The 22,521-nt window shown below is 46.1% G+C and overlaps 1 protein-coding gene across 1 annotated transcript in view; it reads right to left on the reverse strand.

Moving 5' to 3' along the window:
• LOC146785126 (actin filament-associated protein 1-like 2) overlaps positions 1–22,521 on the reverse strand; it is a 231,520-nt gene that overhangs the window by 15,192 nt on the left and 193,807 nt on the right. The window contains exon 16 of the mRNA XM_085633831.1: positions 4,906–5,016. Within this exon, the coding sequence (XP_085489957.1) occupies positions 4,906–5,016 (111 nt within the window). The remainder of the gene's footprint in view (positions 1–4,905; positions 5,017–22,521) is intronic.

Below are 22,521 nucleotides of genomic sequence, written 5' to 3' on the forward strand. Positions count from 1 at the left end.
ATATTGCCTGTAGGACTTGCACTTTTTGGCTAAAGTTCCCTAAACTTTTTGCTTTCCCCCTAGACCTTTTTTCTGACATGGTGTTGCCAACTTAGATGCTTTGGACACTTGGCCACTGTTGATCGGTGTCAAAGTGCAAGTGCTCCCTGTGTAAAGTGTAATTATAATTGGTTGTCCATGATTGGTATGTTTGCCTTACTAGAAAAGTCCCTAGTAAAGTGCACTATGTGAGCCAGGGCTGGTAATGCAAATGCTACTAGTGGGCCTGCAGCACTAATTGTGCCACCCACACAAGGAGCCTTAAAGAGGGAACTCAGGCCTGCCATTGTAGAGCCTGCGCGCAGTTTGTTAAACTGACATGTTGTTCTGACAAGTGCACCCACTTGCCAGACCTTACCCTTCCCTTTCTCTGCACATCAGACACCCCTATGGTAGGTCCAGGGTACCCCCTGTGCAGGATATAGTGCATGTGAAAGGTAGGACATGTACTAAGGTGTGTACCATGTCCTGACAGTGAAATAATCTCCATTTCGTTTTTCACTGTTGAAATGCCATCTTGCCCATAGAATAGAATGGGATGGCTGTGTAATATGTTTTCCAGCCTATCTTCCCAAAGGCTTAAGATGGAAAGGTGAAGTTTAGTATGCCTGAACTCACAATGTAAAAACACATCTTTTTATGAAGGTGGTTTTTGCATTGTGTGTTTATAAGCCACTCTGTTAGAAGTGGCTGGGTGTTTGTGCTCTAACATTTTTGTGTGTTTTTGCCTGGTTGTGGCTTGACTGTCTGGATTTGAAAGCGATAGGATCTGGGGAATGTCTTGACCCAGGGGAGGAGGTGTGACAGCAATAGGCTGACCTGCACCTGGAGTGTAGGGGAAGGAGTAGCTCCCAGAGGTGAAGAGGCCTGGGTTGCTGCTATAAAACAATTGTCCCATCTCCTGCTGAGTGATTGAGAATCCAGACCCCCACTAATCAAAGGAATAAGGTGTCACTGTCAGGGAGGCACCCAGAACTGGTTTGAACAGGGGCCAGTGCCCCCTGAAGACAAAGACGTGAAAGCCATTGAGGGGTATAACTATGAGAACTGAAGCCCCTGAACTTTGGAGAATGGCTTGATCAAGATTAAACAAGACTGGAGCTACTTTGTGGTCAAGAGGAACCTTTGCCAAGGAAGAAACAACTGAAGAGACTGAAGGAAAGGACTGACCCTTGCTGTGTGTTCTGGGGCTGGCCTGCAGTTTGCTGTTTTAACCAAGGAAAGGCTAAAGGGACTTTGCTGTGTGCTGTGTCCCCTGCTTGAAAGGACTTTGCTGTGCTGTGTCCTGAAGTAACTTATCCCCAAGGGCCCGAGGTGAGCTGGCTCCCTGTTGCGGAAACCTAGGAACACAAAAGTTTCGAGGAGAGTCTCAGCGGCACTGTGTGTGTGTGCTTGTTGCAGCCTGAGACCCTCGTAAGGTGTGCCCTGTGATTGTGGGCACCTGGAGTCCAAGCAAGGATCAGCTACGCTTTTTGTAGCCTGAACCCTTTGTGAGGATTGTCCAGTTATCGTGTGTACCGGAATACAAGTGAGTCTCATCGACGCTGTGTGCGTGTGCTTTGTGCAGCGTGGGACCTTCGTGAGGATTGCCTTGTTATTGTGCACACACAGAACCCAAGCGAGTCTCATCGACGCTGTGTGTGTGTGCTTTGTGCAGCGTGAGACCTTCGTGAGGAATGCCTTGTTATCGTGCACCCGAGTCCAAGTGAGTCTCATCGACTCTGTGTGCATGTGCTTTGTGCAGCGTGAGACCTTCGTGAGGATTGCCTTGTTAACGTGAACCTGGAGTTAAAGTGAGTCTCAGCAACGCTGTGCGCGTGATCTTCCTGCAACCTGAGACCTTCGTGTGGAGTGCCCGGTGATCGTGCACCCGAAGCTCAAGGAAGTCTCAGCGACGTGTTGTGCGTGTGCCCTGTGGCAGCCAGAGATCTTCATAGCAGTAGCGGCCCGGACCGGTAGCCCTAGAGGAGCTGAGCTGCCGGCCCGAGCCCGCCGTTGCCAATTCACAAAGATTGCATCGGTGGCCCAAGTCGCTGGTTGAGGAGAGTGGGTTCGCGCCCACCAGGTAACGTGTGTCGACTCCTGGGGCGGGGTGCGGGCTCAGAGGGAGACGCTCTCGGCCTCTCTCTCGTTCCGGCAGCGTGAGCCTCTGCTTCGACTCGTATCGCGGCCCGTATTGCCAAGGGAGTGGCAGTACCGGGGCCGGATGCGGAGCTGCACTTTTTGTTTCACCATACCCGTGTTGGGGGCAACTGTTGACAAAGGCTGACTGCGAGTCAGAAGGAGTGGTGAAGAGACCGACTGAGGCACCGTGATCGGTGCCGGAGTGTATTACGCATTATCTTATTTCTGCATAACGAAGTACCGGATTGTCGTATTACACATTGCATTATTCCTGCATAACGAACGACCTGATTAGTGTATGACGCATGGCATTATTTCTGCATAACAAACTACCTGATTGTCGTATGACGCATTGCATTGTTTCTGCATAACGAACTACCTGATTAGCGTATTACACATTGTATTCTTCCTGCATAACGAACTACCTGATTAGTGTATTACGCATTGCCTTATTTCTGCATAACGACATACCGGGTGGTTGTATTACACATTGCATTATTCTAACATTGCAAAGTGCCTGATTACTGCGTTACGCATTGCATTATTATTACATTGCTAAGTACCTGATTGGTGACTTACGCATTACATTATTCTTACATTGCAAAGTGTCTGATTGCTGCGTTACACATTGCATTATTTTTACATCGCAAAGTGCCTGGTTGTTGTATTACGCATTGCACTATTGTTACATTGCAGACGTGTCTGATTCTAGCATTACGAACTGCAAAACATGGTATTAGGATTACAGTGGCATGTTTAGAAGCACTCATTAATATCGCCAGAACTGACAAGGGCTGGCTGGCCTAACAACTAGCCAGGAGAAATAGTACATAAACAAAGTAGGTCGCACACTGCTCGTCATACCAGCAAATAGCCCTATAGAACTCTGGATAATGTAGTAGCAACGGTGAGTACGCCTATGCCACGAGTATGTCACTATAATGCCATCCCTGGACACGTGTTTCGAGGTAATTGCCTCTCGTCAGCAGGGAGCAGGTAGGTATGTGGGGTGCCAAGTAGACTGCCAAAATATTAAAGGTAAAATACCTCTCACGGCGCGCAGGTGCGGAACCAAGGCTCGTCAGCCCAAATCGCTCGAGGGAGCTTAAATACATAAACAAAGTAGGTCGAACACTGCTCGTCATACCAGCAAATAGCCCCATAGAACTCTGGATAATGTAGTAGCAACGGTGAGTACGCCTATGCCACGAGTATGTCACTATAATGCCATCCCTGGACACGTGTTTCGAGGTAATTGCCTCTCGTCAGCAGGGAGCAGGTAGGTATGTGGGGTGCCAAGTAGACTGCCAAAATATTAAAGGTAAAATACCTCTCACGGCGCGCAGGTGCGGAACCAAGGCTCGTCAGCCCAAATCGCTCGAGGGAGCTTAAATACATAAACAAAGTAGGTCGCACACTGCTCGTCATACCTAGCCAGGAGAAATAGTACACATACTCATATGTTGGATTTATATTGTGTGGTCTTATTGTATATCTTTTTATATAAAATGTATACTCGTTTTTATAAAACTCGTGTGGAGTCTATTTGTGGTGTCATCATTGGATTGCTGTGAGCATGGTTGCAAATACTTTACACATTTGTCTTGAAGATAAGACTGGCTGCTCGTGCCAGGCTACCAAGGGGGTGAGTGGGGGCTAACTCAGAAGGTGACCTTCCTTTCCCTGACGTGGAAACGCAGGTCCCTATTTGGCCTAAGGTACCTACCTCAGCCAACCAGGGATCCCGGGTCTAACAGTGCCCCACTGCCATCTTATTACAGACTTTTACAAACTGCTTATTCCCAGTGACACACATCGATTTTCGATGGGTTTGGGTTTCGCTGTACTGTACACAGGTGTAAGAGGAGGCCATGCTCATTCATATGGATTCCTTATTGTTTATTAGAATGTTTCGTTTTGTGTTCAGGGCTTGATTCAACCGCGTGAGAGCAATGAGCGAGATGGGTAGGTAGTGACTAGAGAATTCTGAAATACTCTGAAATCAACCTTTTTTAAGACCTATTTATGTCTGTCTTACAAATTTTCTCGAACAAGGTAATTGATGACAATAACTGGTTGTCATCTCCTCCCGAGACAACCAAAGACTTAGCTGCAAATATTGTGTTCTGTTGGTCTCTTAAATCCAAAAATCTCTTCTACATTCCTCAAAAAATGTAAAGTTGGGTTTTTTAATACATCAGACATTTTCGTAGACACAGGCTCCTCCCATGCCTTTTTCCGCCTGCTGGACAGCAATCAGTTGTCCCCATGGATTGGGTCAGATGAGAGGGAAATATAATAAAACACAGCTGAATTATTCCACACCACCAGCCCTGACTGAATGACCAGGCAGATGTGAATAGATGATGACTTATGCATCTGCGTGACCAAAAGGTTTCTCAGAAGAACATGCCCACTACCACATGGTCCATATCCCCCTCCTGCTTCCCTGGCAACCACTTAGACCATTCACGTCATATTCTATGTAGGGGTGCTTGGAGTGGATTTACCTAGCTTTTTACTGCAGATATTAGTTATACCTATATTTCATAAGGTAACATCGTCCAAATAATAGCCAATATTATTGAATACATCTTAGAAATGTGTAAATATCGTTCTTATTGCTGGTGAGGGCAAACTGTTTAATTAGATAACTAACATTAATGGCACTCGGAGTGCCAGCAATGTTTTTCATGACCAGTTCAGATGGGTACGTTATAAAGCTGCACAGGGGATACCTACCTTCCGCTTCTGTAGCACCCTTCCCTTCTCGATCACCACCACCGACGGTGCACGCTTCAGTGTGCCTTTTGCAGAAGATGCCCGTTTCAGGACGGCGCCGGGATTTGTGCCCTGCAGAGGAGATATAATGATGAGCAACAGTAATGCCAAGTCTCTTTGCTACCCCTTGGCCCAACAGAGACTGGGAGCGCAATACTAGAACGTCTCACAAAATCCACAGCATTATTCTCCTGGCTACTTTAATGCATCTCTCTTGGGTGTATCATCTCGGTGTGCATTCCGGTTTTGTACTGTATATCACACTTCACATGATCAGAGACATTTACTTATGAAACAACCTCAAAGAAGCCCTCTGAGAATGGCAATCATATTCTGGTTTAGTAAATCGCCAATATTGAATCAATTGTCATAAATCCAGTAGTTTCCTACTATTTGGCATTAAAAAAAAATCACTTGTAACCTACAGTCAGTATTTCTTTTTTTTATCTTTTATTGATTACTCGACATATGGTTAAATTGATCACATTTCAACTGAAACATTTATCTTTACCAACAAGTAACATCAAAATGTTGTCCACTTTAGAATTGAAGTAATTTTCAAGCTATCAATAAAGGATTTCAAAACTACTCAGAAGACCACATGTGATTCCATTTGGAATTTGAATGCCAAATGGTATGAAATACATGTGCATGTGAATGAATACCCATCACAAATTAATCTTCTAACGTATGTACACGGACACATTTATTTTCTGAGTTCTTGAATGTAGTAATGTAGGGTTTTCTGTACTAAGCGTATTTTCAGCAGGGAATCCTGTGGTTTGCTGAATCAGAGGATTTCCACCCACAAGAAATGTGGTTCACAAATTCGAAAGACACACTGTGTGTCGGAAATGACGTTGCAAGTGATACATTGCTCTTTGTGTCTGTTTGTAATTTAGTGGGAAGAGGGGTATGATGTAACAATGCGTACCATTACAACGCGGTATGTTACATCGTGGTTTTAACAACGCAAGTCATTACATCGACTTGCGTTGGAGGGCGCTGGACATAGGAATAGTGTGAATTACTATTCCAACTCCAGTCTACGTACAGTAGGGAAGGTGTTGGAAAGTAATTCACACTATTCCTTATCCTACAGCGCCCTCCAGTGCAAGTCGGTGTAACGACTTGCGTTGTTAAAACCACGATGTAACCATACCGCGTTGTAATGGTTGCGTGGTAAAGGATGTTTCCCGGGGAATCTCATCCCTCCGATTGAATTGACTGCAATGTAACAATGATTGGTGACCACCATTGCTGCCACAAGCCATTGACCTGACACTGACTGCCTACACTGATTTGTAAAGTAGAAGCTGTCTCCGAGGGTACAGGGAATGGCACTGAAAGGCGCAGACAGTGGTCTGTGGGGCCACTGTCGGCTACCTCAATGTCATTCACTGAATAACTTTTACTTTAATAGCAGCCACTACTACCTAAAATAACATAGAAGACAATTCAGTTAAAGCGAATGTGTGGGCAGAGGTCTGCATTCACAGCCATTTTCAGGAAGTCGCAAAAGGATCCTTATCAATATTTTTTTTTATCAAGACATGTTTTATGATATTTTTTAAAGAAAGGGCGGTACAGTAAAAATAAATAACCAATAATAGACATGCACAAAAAAACACAAAGAATACACAAAAAGGTACACCTTCACAGTGTCCACTGGTAGCAACATCTCCGACCATTGATCGCGGCAAAAGAAAAGGAAGGAACATGTAACACTCATCTCTGCCCACACACCCTGCCTCCCCAACAGCTTTAAAATCTCTAATTTCGACCTCCAGAGAACTCCCTATCCGAGTACATGGTTCCAACTGTATTCCCCAGTATTCTGCCTAGCACTCCCAGATCTTGTAATATTTCCTAGGATAGCCCCTAGCAGTATAAACTGGAGGTTCGAGGCCTAGGCAACGGTCCAACCCCTCCTTCCAAACCTCCAAGGAGGGAGCCAGAGCCTCCTTTCAGGCCCTCGCGGCAAGGAAAGGCCCAGCACTCCACCGAGGCAAGCGAAGACCCCACCCGAGAAGGGGGCAACAACAGCACAGCCCCAAACAGTGTGTGTAAAGTCTCCTGTTAGTCTGACACCTCAAACAAGAGCAGATGCGATAGAGCACCGTCTTCACGACCTTTCCCTACTGTAATAAATCCTGTGTAAATAACGCAGCTGAATAGGACAGTATTGGGAAGCAATGGCCGCTTCACCAGGCGAAACCAGGACCTCTCTCCAGTCATCATCTTCCAAGGGGCCAAGGTCCCGAGCCCAAGCCTGCCTCACGGCTGGAAAGGTATTGGGGGGCATTGACCACCAGAGATCGGTAAATGACAGAAATTGTGTGGTGTGGGATGTTGGTCAACAGTATTTTGGCTTCTAAGGGGCTGAATTCCGGGATGTCCTCAATATGTGCGATATAGGGCATGAGTGCATGACGCAGCTGCAGATATTTATCAAGTTGGAACTGATGGAGTTGATTCTCCACTTGAAGGGCAGAAAAGAATGTAATCACTTTACCATCAAGAACATCACCCAATCCGGACATTCCAAATAAATCCCAGATTTTGAACCCCTGCAGCTTGGCCAACTGACGCAGGGAGGTGCCCTCTCAGAAGAGGGTCTCCCCAGTGAGCTGTCCCCCCCTTCTATAGCCTGACCCGCCTCCCTCCATGTCGTAAGGACCACTCTGGTTGCTGGGGGGAGGTCACGAGGGACTGGTTTCCCATACAGTATATGCAACAGGGTCGATGGGCCCAGTGCCCATCCCTTGTATGAATAAGCCAGATCGCTAAAACCCCCGACTCACCAGTCAGTCAGGACGGTCTGATGCACAGCCCTATAATGAAAGTGCATGTCCGGAGTAGCAATGCCATTGTTTTATGTAGCTTTATAACATTTGGAGAGGGCAATTTGAGAGGGACCAGCATTGAATAATAAGCCCTGGAAAATCAATACGGGAAAAGAAAGACACCGCCACGGGTAATGGTAAGTTCTGGAGCCGTTACAAAAGCCGGGGAAGAGCCACGATCTTAAAGATGGCCGACCTCCAGAGAAGGGAGAGGGGCAACGTTGCCCAGTGCCTCAAATCGGACGTCAATCTATCCAATTGCGGTTGTATATTTAGGGCTCACACCCAGGTATTGTCCAAGGTGAAATACACTCCAAACTGTTGATACCCTTGTGGGAGGACCACAAGGCCCAGTGCTCACCACAGCCTCTCCGTGCCCCCACTCACCGACTTACTAGGATGAATTTGCAGTCAGGAAAATCTCCCAAAGATATTAAGAAACTGGAGCACCCACAGTCTGAAGTCATGGAGGTGGGTTAAAAAAACGAGCTCGTCATTGGCATATAACCCATCCTCTCCTCCATCCCAGGCCCCCAATTAAATCCCCACATCTGTGCATCACCATGGACCCAACTCGCCATAGGTTCTTTGGATAAGGCAAAAAAGAGAGGAAAGAGGGGGCATCCCTAACGCGTCCTCCTGCTTGACCCGAAAAGGGGGTGGAAGTGAACTTACCCACCCTGACCCAAGTGAACAGATACATGTACAGAATATATACATAATCAATGAACCGAGGTCCAAAGTTCAACAAGGGTAGGAAGGAAAACAGAAACTGTCCAGCAACCGAATCAAAAGCATAATACCAGTATGATGACGCAGCAAAAGAGCAATAGCATTACACACCCACTGAATATTGTGCCTCATAGCGCAGCCTGGCATGAATCGCTGTTGGTCTGGGTGAACCAAAGTGGATAAGACCTTGATCAACCTGTTAGCCAACCTCTTGGCCCATATCTTGACTTCAATGTTGAGAAGCAAGATCGGGCAATAAGAGCCACAGTTCTGCGATGGTAGATATAGCTTAAGAAGGACTATAATGTATGTGGTTCTAAAGGTTTAGAGGTAGCATTTTGCCTTTCAGGGCTTCTTGAAAAACTCCTAGCAGGCGGTGTCCCATGGTCGTCCAAGTGGCCTTATAAAATTCAGCAGGGAGTCCAGACCCAGTGGCTTCCCCAGACCCAGCTGCATCTACGCAGCCCCCAACTCCTCTACTGTGATATCTGACTCCAAAGCTTCCCTTTCGAAGGGAGAAAAGGTATAGGCATGGGGATCCCAAACAAACAACTCCACCTCTAAGGGGCTCTCAGCGTCGCGGATCACTGACAGAATATCGAGGAGGAGAATATCGACCTGCCAAAATATCGAGGAAAAAATATAGACTGCCAAAATATCAAATTCCTATCTACAAATATGGTAAGTATACAAATATTGAATACAAAATATCGTTGTAAAAAATATAGTTGGTCAAAATATCGAATTTTTTAAATGTCTTAAAAGTAATGTAAAATTAATGAAATAATACATATAATTAACTAAAACATACTTAAAAATACTTAAATAACTTTAAAATTAATAAATAATTAATGTAAGTAAAAAAATAAATTAATACATATATATTAACGTAATATTAATTAAAAATATTCAATATTTTTAGCGTAGGATAGCGGGCGGGTAAAATTTACTATTATCACTCCAGTAAGTGCAATAGTAGGGAAAGCGTTGGATCGCGGGAGGGTAAAAATGACTATTCCCACTCCAGAGAGTGCAACAGTAGGGAAAGCGTTGGATAGCGGAAGGGTAAAAATTACTATTCCCACTCCAGAGAGTGCAACAATAGGGAAAGCATTGGATAGTGTAGGGGTAAAAATTACTATTCCCACTCCAGACAGTGCAACAGTAGGGAAAATGTTGGATAGCGTAGGGGTAAAAATTACTATTCCCACTCCAGAGAGTGCAACAGTAGGGAAAGCGTTGGATAGCGTAGGGGTAAAAATTACTATTCCCACTCCAGAGAGTGCAACAGTAGGGAAAGCGTTGGATAGCGGGAGGGCAAAATTTACTATTCCCACTCCAGTGAGTGCAACAGTAGGGAAAACGTCAGATGGCGTAGGGGTAAAAATGACTATTCCCACTCCAAAGAGTGCAACAGTAGGGAAAGCGTTGGATAGCGTAGGGGTAAAAATTACTATTCCCACTCCAGAGAGTGCAACAGTAGGGAAAGCGTTGGATAGCGGGAGGGTAAAATTTACTATTCCCACTCCAGTGAGTGCAACAGTAGGGAAAGCTTTGGATAGCATAGGGGTAAAAATTACTATTCCCACTCCAAAGAGTGCAACAGTAGGGAAAGCGTACGGGTAGAAATTACTATTCCCACTCCAGTGAGTGCAATAGAAGGGAAAGCGTTGGATAGCGTAGGGGTAAAAATTACTAATCCCACTCCAGTGAGTGCAATAGTAGGGAAAATAATAATTTAATATTTTATTAAAAATAAATGAATTATTAATACCAATAAAAAAAGTATTAAAATTAATTACCAATCACACAATATTTAATAATTAAATAATTATATATACCAATAATTTTTTTTTTTTAAATTAATTACCTATTAATAATTATTTAACAACCAATTAATTTTCAATACCAAAAATTAATAAATACAAATAATACCAATTAATAATTAATTAATAATAAATTTATTATCAATATACAAAAATTATTTCAATAATTAATTATTTACAATTAAATTACTTCCCACCATATTCCCCTATAAACCCACAACCCACTACAAATAATAAATTAATACAATTAACATAATTATCAATTAAACAATTAATACAAATTAATTACCAATTAATACAAATTAATTACCAATTAATAATTAAACAACCAATTAATTTTCAATACCAATTAATAATTACTTAATAACAATTAAATTACTTCCCACCCAATTCCCCTATAAACCCACAACCCGCTACAGAATTAAAACGCAAAATTAAATTAAAAATAATTAATAATTCCTAAAAATTATTATTTAATGTACTATAATTAAATTACTTCCCACCCTAATCCCCTATAAACCCACAACCCGCTACGGAATTAAATTACACAAAAATTAAATAACATAAAATTAATTACTTTAAAAATATTCAAACATACATTCCAAAATTAATACAACTATATTATGACTGTCGATATTACTTACTTCTATATTAAGTAAATCGATATTTCTTACCTGATTTTCGATATTCTTCACCACTATATTTTGGCAATTCGATATTCTGTCCATTCTATATTAAAAACTTGATATTCTGTCCAGTCGATATTTTTTTTTCGATATTATGACTGTTTACCCAGCGTCGCGCCAGACACATAGCGCATTATAGTAATCAGCAAAGGTGCCGACAATCAACCAATCACAGGACACACGTTCCTTCAGGGCATTTGGGACACATGGGATTGGGTCCTGCATGAGTTCGACAGAGCAAAGCCAATGAAGGGTTTTGCTGGATTCATCCCTCCATTGATAAACGCCACTCTGAGTCACCATCCACACATAGTGCGCTTCCTCCATCAGGATCTGACGTAGGACGGTTCCGGTGTGCAGGGAGTACCGAAGGACCGCCGGGTTACGGGAGGCCAGATATTGAGCCTCCAGCTCAAGAATACACGCCTCCAGCTGTTCCACCTTAAAGTCCGTCCACGCAGTCTTGTGAGCCGCCCGATAACTATTGACAAAACACTGTGTCCTGGAATTTCAAGCCTCCCACAGGACCTGGGTGAGCAAACCGAGCCTGCAGTATGGTGAAATTATTTGCATGTGGCGTCATGAAGGGCTGACCTCAACTGGGCATCTACCAGAGTCCAATTGCTCAGCCACCACCGATGTGGTCCCCTCCTCTCTCTCGTCAACATTCACAACTCAACAGGCAAGTGATCCGACAGACCCCACGGCCATAAGTGAACCTAGCTGATCACGTAACCCTGGGATTTAGGCAAAAGAAAATAATCAAGCCGGGAAAAGGGTTGATGCACCCCATAGAAGTAAGTGTATTCCCTCTTCATGGTACGACAAAACCACCATGCATTCAGCAATCCCACAGCATTGGTGAATCATGCCAGGAGCGTCTGCAACGAGGAGTCTCCCAAGGCCCTGGAGGATTGGTCTAATTGCATAGAAGCGATACAGTTCATGTCTCCCTTGAGCAGCCAAGGACCCGCAGGGAACTCCAGAACAAAGGCGTGTATGGCACAGATGGTGCGCAAAAGCACCTCAGACAGGGGGGCGCATACACATTGAGAACAGAAAAGGGTTCACTCCCCAGGAGGCCAGTGATCGCAACATAGCAACCCTGGGCATCATGCCAGGTCTGAATGTGGTGAAATGGAATGCTGCGCCTGATGAGTATAGCTACACGCCTGGAATCTCTATGAAAGAGCCAGGCAAGAAAGGGGCACTGGTTTACCACTAAATGAGTTTCCTGTAAAAGCAGGAAGTTAGGAGCCGCCTGCCGACGGCTCTCAAGACCGCACATCATTTGATTTTATCAAGTAATTCATTGACAAGTGAATAACCGATCAAACTTGAGTTTATCAGCTGCAAGAAGATAATTTGCCATGAGGGTCTGTAGAGAAGCCATTTGTGAGGTGCAGTCATAGAGCATGAACAGCAGTCTATGTGCCTACAGCGTGATGGAAAACAAAAGAAATGGAACTAAGCAAACAATGTCCAAACCAGCCTCCATCACTCCCACCCACCCCTATACTTCAAAAACAAGAAGTACCTGTGCTAGTGCAAACATCAAGGTGACATCAACCAGGCACTCTGGAGACCAAGCCTCTCCCTGACTGTCATACAAAACTCACCCCTACCAAAACCTCACCCATGAATCTAAGGGCATGTGCAGGTAGGCCACAGGCACCATAGGGAGACCCACCCCAAACCCAGTAAACAAACCTGCAAAGGAAACTGAGCATGCACAATGATAAACATCATACAGTCACAACAAACAAGATAACATGAAACTAGCATACTAGGGTAAAACATGACATATGCAGCAGCCATTAAACAAGATACAAATCACAGTGACGAGAAAATAACAAAAGAGCAACATCAGGAGTCAGTGGCAGCCGACAAAGACGCAGACTCAGGGAGGGCCGAAACCAGTTCAACGTTTGTGGTCAGGGAGGGAGTGCCACTATCTCCACTAGCAACCCGGTGATCCTGGTCAGCCACCGTTCTGAAGCGACGGGAGTCCCGCATGTACCGAGGGCATTGACGGTGGGGTCGCAGTTCACGTTACTCCAAGCGAGTCTTCGAATCAAGGGATGCGTACCCTCTCATTGGTATATCCCTGTGGCTTAGATACAGCCTCTCCTCCGTCCACTCCCAGGCAGCCTCTGGAGTGTAGAAAAACAACAATTTGCCCCTAAAGAACACTTTAAGGCATGCAGGAAAAAGCAACATATATTGTACTCCCAGGGCTCTAAGATTTTGTTTCACCTCCTGGGACGAGTGGCGCTGCTGGACACAAAGGGTACAGTCTGGGAAACCCATCACCCGGGCCAAGTTGCAATGTAGCGAGTTCCAGGAGTGAGAGACTTGCAAGATGGCATCTCAATCAGCATCATTCAGTAGACAGGCAATGACAGGCCTCGGAGAAGGCCCTGGTGGAGGTTTGGCCATCAGGGATCTGTGGGTACGGTCCACAATGAATCACTGTGACACCGCATCAGACGGCACCCAGGACCAGAGCCAAGTTGTGATAAAGGCAGTCATGTTTGAACACCCAGCATCCGCCGGAATGCCCACCACACAAATGTTATTCCACTGGGAGCGCTCCTCCGCATCCTCCACATCGCCTCCAGCAGGGCCACAGAGTGCTGGAGGGCTGTCACCTCAGATTGGCAGGAATGCATAGATATACACAGATAGCCTGTTCTGGTGATCCGTAACCTTGTCCGCCGTGTTGTGCAAGTCTTGACGGATAACAGAGAAATTGACATGAAGCTCCACAATATTCCCCTCAACAGAAGTGCGAAGTTCCAGGATAGCTTGCAGGATGGGGGAGTCATCTGAGGATTGAACGGCAGTCCCCTGAACACCAACAGATTTAGGCGGGGGCTCCACTGAGGAAGTGGGTTTAGTATATTTGTCAATATTCCCCTCTATGTAGAGCTGGGGCAGTTTATACTTCCCCATGGTCCCATGGTGAACAACATTGTGAAAGGGAGTCTCACTCCCAAGAGGGGCAAGGGAGGACAGTGAGACCAGGGGAGCTTCTCACAAAGGAATAAGGAGCCCCCTGCAATGAAGAAACAATGGCCGAAGTATCACTCCGGAACGCCTATGAAACGCCCAACCAGGTTGTGGCACAACCACCAATCCGGTCCATACAGCAAAAACGTTGACCAATCGAAGATGAAGGAGGAGGTTGTGCATCCCGCCACGTGATGTCTAGCGGGCTCCCCCCCAGGGTCAGGCATGAACGGTAGATGCCCCAAGCGTTGTGGACCGAAAATGGCCACTGAATAGACTCTGACTTCGTGGTCAGGACAAGAATGCAACAGTGTCACTCCCCAACTAGAGGGCCAGTGGAGAAGAGTTGGGGAAAATCATTAGTTTCCCCACATATCCACCAATAGCAGTGGCATGGGCAGAAGCACACGGAGGGGAGAAGGAGGGAGGGGGGATCAATAAATTTGCCTCATGGCCCAATGCAGCCACGAACACCGATGGAGGCAGGGGAGAGAGCAAGTGGGAACAGCGCCTCTGCACACCCCGTGGTCTGATCTGACTGCCGGAGTCATATTAGAGGCCACACCCCTGCGGCTCCCAGCTCAACAGGAGCACAGCCCACGGCTCGATCAGGCCGCTGTTCACATGCCGTAAGCAATGTGGGCCAAAAATGGCCATCAAATACCAACTGGCACACCAGCCGGGATCAGAATGTGACAGTGCTTGTCCGATGAAAGAGAGCAGGGGGAGAGAGAATTACCAAGCCCCCACTCAATCATCAGCAACAAAGCCACTGCAGTAAGTACATGGGGGGGAGGAAGACCCCCAAGGTGCACCCCACGGCCCCCTGAGGCTACCAATGCCAAAGTCAGAAAGCAGTGAAGACAGGAAGCGTGGGCAGCCCACCATGTGTGATTGGTTTGAAATAAAGTAATTTTTGAAAGCAGCCCATTTTAAATAAACATTTAACATTCATTTTTTAAGAGTAGGCAGTGGTCTTTGGGACCACTGCCACCTCTTAAAAATATTTTTATTAACATTCTCAAAAAGGGGACCCATTCCCATTCGCGAATGGGTTGCCACCAATTTTGAATGACCACAATTTTGGTAACAAAACATTAGTTAATTCCACTGCGATTCAGCATTTGGAAGGAACACTCTAAATATGCCCACTCCAAATACGATTCGGAATTGGTTCGTAAATGTAAACCGCGATTCGGTAACAAGTTACCAAATCGAAATTTGGTGTTTCTACAGTTAAACAAGCTTTTTTTGCAGTGGCAAACTGCCCAAACTTGCAAATCGGGCTGTTTGCGTCCTTCAAATATCTTTGCACATCAGGCTTATATGTAGACTATACTTGTAGTGGCTTTCAACCAGCAGAGACGTTTTAATGCATAAGCAAAGTGGTACCTGGCCCAGGCCCCCAGCCTTTCAGGGGGGTCTTAATAGAGCCAGCTCTGTTACGCAGGGAGTCTTGCCCTGATGACCTTGAATAATTCTTCAACAAATTGTTTTAGATACCTTTTTCATTTAATTTATTTTAATGTGTGGGAGTCTATTACAGACATTTTGCAATGTTGTGTTTATGTTTCAAACAACATTAATAGAAAAGGTTTCTTTTACAGCAAAAACAGGACCTCATATAGGACAAATGGGAGGGAGTCACAGAGATTATTTGCAATAATATTAGTGAGCTGTTGCTGTGTTACAATATTGAAAACACACATCACTAACCCTGAACCCTAGATGTAAACACATTTAGAATTTGGACCAGTGTGCCTGTGCGCTGTCAGTGACCTGGCCAAAGGGGGCGTCAAAGAGATGAAATTAGATCATAAATTCAAATCTGTTCTGAATAGGGCCCCCAAAATATGTTTGGCTGAAGTCCCACCAAATTCTTAAGATTACCCTGTCAATTTGCCTTCTTAATTTATTTCTTATGATTTCCTAAACCGATTTAGCTAATTGGTAATAAGTTACTAAATCGCTAAATGGGTTTAGTAAATTTGTACAAGCCATTTAACGGTCGCAAATCCTGTGATTTAGCAAATCACAGACTTTGAAATCGGTAAATAGCTTCGTACTTGATCTGGCCCATTAATCCCACAGTTAGAGCCATCATTCCGCAGACAAACACGGTAAAGGACTCTACGGCAATCCCACAGACTCACCATTAGATGGCACTAAAAGCACATTTATAGTGTAGACGTTGCTCAACCACCCGAGAGATTGGACCAGGGGTCTCCATCCTTTTCTGTAATGAGAGCTAATTCTGATCAGTGAAAATTGTTGTGAGCTACTGAAGGTGAAATAACTCGTGCATTTTTACCATGCACCCTCTCGCCCAGCTTCATTAACTTTAAACCTAATGTCCATGGAGCCCTATACTATGGTTTGAACAAAATACTGTGACTAGGGGTACTATGATATGGCTGCCATGTGCGTGCATGGTCTGTGGGGGATATATGAACGTGTGTGAATGAATGGGATATACGCGTATGGGTGACTGAGAGCCTGTGCCATATGTACTTGTGGCACAGGACATACCTTTCACCATATTTTTTTCTATTTCTATTTACATCATTATTAGAGCGCATGGCGACCCGGAGGCATCCCAGCGCTGAGTAGGAGGCAGCATCCCAACCGATGGGACTGAGCCCCTCAAGGATTAAGCTAATTAAAGGGCCAGGTTTTGATCGCTTTCCAAAGACGTAGCTCATTTTCCATCATACAAATAGTTGATGGTAAGGTGTCCCAAAACTATGCTACATTAAAGCTGATGGAGCAACCACTTCCTCTTATTATTTTGATAGTTGGGACTGATGCAAGATGTACATTTGTGGACCAAAGTGGTCTATTCGGAGTGTAGGGAGTGATCAGCAGTTGAAGGATAGGTGGACCATGGCCCTGCAAGCCCGGTGTGCAATTCACAGTGATTTAAATTCCACTCTTTGGGCAAATGGAAGCCAATGAAGATCTCTCATGCCCTGACCAGCTGACTGTGAACTAGGGATTCCAAGCAGTGTGCATGCAGCCGCATTCTGCACCACCTGTAATAATCGGATAACTCCTTTTTGGGCCCCCAAGTATAAGGAGTTACCATAGTCCAAACAAGACAGTACCAAGGCTTGAATCACCACTTGTCTCAAAGTCTAGGGGAGCAAGGGTAGGAACTTGCGTAGCAGGCTTTCCGTTCTAAAATAGATCGCCGCCATTTTTGTAGCCTGGGCTTTCATGGCCAATGTATCTCAAGACACACCCCTAAGCTTTTTATGACAGATTTAGGGGTTGGCAAGAACCAAGGCCAATAGGCCAGCCCAGCCCAGACCCTTTTGCATGTTGGACTTATTCCCAAGGATCATTAAACCTGTTTTTTGATCCACTGGCTTTTAGGCAGGACTTATTTATCCAGCTAGCTACCTGCTTTAGACAATGTCCAAGATTAGATATTAAAGTAGCCAAGTCTGGGGCAAGAGAAAACACCCGCTGCTGTCATCTGCATAAAAGACTATAGAGACTCCAAAGGTGGCTACAAAATCTGCCAAAGGCATATATTGAACAGCTTGGGGCTAAGTGAGGACCCCTGCGTGACCCCGCAAGCCACCAGGCAAGATGTTCAAAAAACAGACTCTGTCAAAAACTTGGAATGTTCGTTCCTTTAAAAAGGAACCCACGGGGGCTTGGCCAAGATGGCGGCTGAGCGGTAGCGATTCCTGTGAGCTCCGCCGTCCACAACCAGTGTGACAAAGCTGGGTGCTGCCCTCGGGCCCCCACATGCCAGCAAAGTAACTCCGGTGCACCGGAGGACCGCCAGAGCTCTTGTCGGTCATACCCGCAAGCTGCGGACAACGCAGGAGAGAAGGGAAGCCAACCGCAGTTGCCAGTCAAAATGGAGCCGGTCTGCGGCTCCCGGAGAGTGGAGGCCTGACCCAGAAGCAGGGATACGACAGTGGCCTGGTGCAAGAGGACGCAAAGACAGAAGACGAGCAAGGAGTGAGAGAGGTCAGTGTACTCCCTTCGCAAGCTGAGCCCCAAATTAACGGTGAGCTGCAGAGAGGCCCGGGGGAAGGCCAATGCGGGACCAGCCACTGGGACAGAATAGCTAGAGCTGCTCGTAACGCCAGCAAGGGAACCTCAGACGCATCGGAGAATGCCTGAGCGCTTGGCAAGAGTGTTTGCTGGCTGCAGATGATGCAGGGGGAGGTGGAGCCACGGGTGCATGCCTGAAGCGAGCTGAGGAGCAGTGCTGATTGCAGGCAACAGAGAAACCCAGGAAAAGGACTACATGAAGCCAGGCAGAGGGAACAAGGTCCACCTCCTACCGCTACTGCAAAGAGAGTGAGGATCTTTCCGGCTGTGCACGGGAGTGGACCTTCCATATTAGGGGTAAACAGAGTCAGTGAGTGGTAGACTTGGAATAGAAGAAATGGCGGACCCGGTGCAGAGGTGCTATACTAACCAGCCACGCACATGAAAGAGGGCCTACAGGAATAGTGGCCAGAATACTGAGAGGTGAGCGGAGCAGAGCAGCACGCACCTGTGGTCACCGGAGCTGGTGAAGGGTAATTCCTTGCGTCGGGCATAGCGACACATGCCAGGGTGTGAATTCGACAGACAGGAGAAATAGTAGACCCAGGGGGAACCCCCAACAGACTAGACGACACAGACCACAGGTACTGGGGAAAAGGGCATCGTCCACTGAGATAGCATAGCGCTGGAAGAATGAACAGCTGCGTTTTGGGTGAGGAAATGGCGACCTCAAAACCCCCCATCAAGAAGGACAGCAGCATAAAGAACTTACTTACTAAGTCCACCTCCAAAAAGACAATGGGACGCGAAGCCAGCCCTGAGAAGGAGACCAGGAAGAAGTGGCAGCACCAGTGACAAGAACCCTCCTGGAAACCCTCTGGAACACTGAGGTCCGACTTTGCGGTGCTAAAGCAAGACATAGCCTCTGAGGTGAAAGAGGTCTGGAGAGAAGTGGGCGACATAGGCCAGAGAGTAGATTCACTGGAGCCGATGGGGGACGCCAGGGATGAAGAGCTGGATGCTCACCGTAGAGACCACCTGGACCTTCAAGAGAAGAATGCGGAGCTCCACTACCGGATGTAGGACCTCGAAAACAGATCAAGGAGAAGCAATATACGTATCAAAAGTGTACCACTGCAAGGAACAGCGACCGGGCTGGAAGCGTATGTTTACCGGCTCTTCCACCATGTGGCCCCCATGCTGGCTCCACAAGACATTGTCCTGGACTGCACGCACAGAGCTGGCCACCCCACAAACACGACCGGGATGCCACAAGACATTGTCACTTGCCTCCATTATTACACCCAAAAGGAAACAATTTTGACAGCAGCCAGTAATCGCAACACTATCGTCTTCGCGGGCATAAAAATATGACTGTACCGGGACCTGTCCCCTATCACGCTGCAGAGAAGGCGCCAACTAAAACCCCTCACAGAACTCCTGCAACGAAAGGGAATTCGATAAAAATGGGGACACCCTTTCCGCCTCACCATTGTGTGGGCCAATGAGACCTGTTCAGTCCGCAGCCTGGAAGAGGCAAAAGACCTGATAGAAACAGAGAATCCTGCTCCCAATGACATACCAGAGGGAGATGGAGACCTACCCAAAACAGGCAGGCATCGGAATCAGCGATCTCTTCGGTCAAGGGCGAAAAAATGAGTAAGCCATCGGACATAGAAAATCAAACAGAAAGGGACGCATTGCTGAAACAGCTGCTGAACCGGGAAGTACAGGAGGCACCGAACAGCGAATGAAGGGAGTGGAGAATACGCAGTAAAGAGGACAGTGTAGGAATAATAACTCTTTAGATCTCCGAGACGAGGAATGCAGACCCGGGGGAGCACTTCGATCTTGGGAAATTGGATGACTGGCTGGACGGCGGGGTGCACGAACCAAGGACTCGGATGACCTTTGTGATGCACTGCCGATACCATGTACCCTGTTCCTCATGTGTTGGATGATTTGGAGTGGGAATCGATGTCCAGTATTCGATGAGTATTGTTATTCTTTGCGTTCTATCTTTCATTTTCTCTCCATTGGTAGAATTCAATTTTTCTTACTGTTGTTCAAAGTGGAATACCTAAAACTTAAATTCCAAGAGGAGGGCTCCGGGTGGTTATCATTCAATTTACCACGAACACAGCACACACAACTGAGGGATGGTTAGGATAATTAGTTATGATGTGAGAGGGCTCAATGCGCCTGCAAAGTAGATGCCACTTCTGTCTATGCTGAAATAATCTAAATGCGATATATGCTTATTACAGGAAATGCATCTGATTCCAGCAGACTGGCGACGATTAAGATCTCGCTGGTTTGACCGCCAGTATTTTTCTGCTGGAGAGGGGAAGAAGGCAGAGGTAGCGATCCTCTTGGCCACACATTTCGAGGGTAGAGTCACTAGTACACAAGCAGAAATTGCGGGGTGCCTCCTCTCATTGTGTATTACATACGGGGCTCACTCCATGACCATTGCAAATATCTACACACCTAATGAATGACAAGAACCCTTTATCTTGGATGCATTAGGACGGGTGATGGAAACCACAGATACGCACGTGCTCATAGGCGGGGACTTTAATTTGGTAATGGATGCAACATTGGACTGTTCGGTGCAGAGGGTGGGTAACACAGGTGCGCTATCATCACAAGGGCAAAGCCAACTAGCCTTACACGATCTTATAGACACTTGGTGCAAACAGCAACGGACAGGGAGATCCTATTCCCACTATTCGGCAGCGCACCAAACACATGCACAACTTGACCTCTTTTTCGCCACTGGTTCATTAGTATCCTATATTCAAGAGGAAGACATTGGAGGGGCAGCTTTGTCAGACCATTCCCCTGTATATATCAAATTGAACCTACCAACGTCCAATCACAGACATTGCACAATGTGACTAAATCTCAAAATACTTACAAATAAGACATTGAGCATTGAGATTACAGAAGCCCTAAAGGCATTCTTGGAAATAAATGTTACACCCGAAAACCCCAATTGCGCTCTTATGGGACACTTTGAAGGCGGTCATATGTGGGCACATTATTAGCATTATAGCCCTCTTCAATAAAGAGAGACATGCGAAATGGAGTACAATAGAGGGGAGGGTCGAAGAATTAGAGGAAATATACAAAAGAACAGGGACACACAGAACACGCAGTGAGCTTACTATAGCTTGAAAGAAGCTTAAGGCCTTGGATATGGATAGAGTTGAATATGTCCTATTACTGATGAAACACAAATACTACATGGGAGGGAACAAAGCAGGCTGCCTTCTGGCCCAGAGACTCAGAGCACAGGTGAATAGTCAGAGAGTGACCGGAATCGTCAATGCCCAAGGGGATATGCTCGAACACGGATGAGCAAATAGCGCAGGAGTTTTAACACTTTTATAGGGAATTATATACAGTGGAGGAGTACTCAGACGCGGACTTAGAAACATATCTGACTCACACCCAAACTGATTGGCTGGACCACCAAAATGCCCTTACCCTAGAGAAAGACATACACATCAATGAGGTACTTACGGCAATATCCCACCTACCGACCGGGAATGCACCGGGACATGATGAATACCCCCCAGAATTTTACAAACTGCTTTCCCCGGTGTTGGCCCTGATCCTTCCCAGGTTATACAATTCCTTTAGTGACACAGGCATCCTGACTGAGATAATGAGACTGGCTACCATTACGGTTATACCCAAGCAGGGCAAGGATCCAACTCAATGCACAGCACATAGACCCATCTCACTACTTAACATAGATGCTAAAATCTTTACTTCAATCCTCCCCGCGCGCCTAGCCCCAATAATGCAGGGTCTCATTCATCCGGACTAGGCTGGATTTATTCCAGAGTGCAATTGCAGCGACAACACAAAGCGACTATACCATTTATTAAACAAGATTCAAAGAACTAGGACACCAGCACTCTTGTTCTCTATGGATGCAGAAAAGGCATTCAATAGAGTGCATTGGCCATATTTAGAGGCTGTCCTCCGGACTGTGGGTCTAGGACCTAGATTTATAGGGTAAGACTTCGCTGGTTACACAAAGCCTCAGGCAAGAGTAGAAGTGAATGGGACACTATCTCAGCCTTGTTTAATCGAACAGGGAACCGGCAGGGCTGCCCCTTGTCCGCGCTCCTATTTGCACTATATATGGAGCCGTCTGCGGAGCGAATAAGGGCAAATGCAGGGATAGTGGGAGTGAGGATGGGAGGTAGGGGCAATAAACTGGCACTTTATGCGGATGACGTGATTTTGATAATGGGAAACCCCCTCCGCTCTAAAGCTTGTTTTAGAGGTGGAAGCATTCGGTGTGGTATCAGGTTTCAAGATCAATGCACAAAAGTCACACCTACTGAACCTCACGCCTACTGCCCCAGATGCAGAAAGTATACAGAATCTTTACCCTTATCCATGGGCTAGGCAGGGGGTGACCTATTTGGGCCTTCACATACATCC

The sequence above is a fragment of the Triturus cristatus genome, chromosome 11 (genome assembly GCF_964204655.1).
Source record: "Triturus cristatus chromosome 11, aTriCri1.1, whole genome shotgun sequence".
Lineage (NCBI taxonomy): Eukaryota > Metazoa > Chordata > Amphibia > Caudata > Salamandridae > Triturus > Triturus cristatus.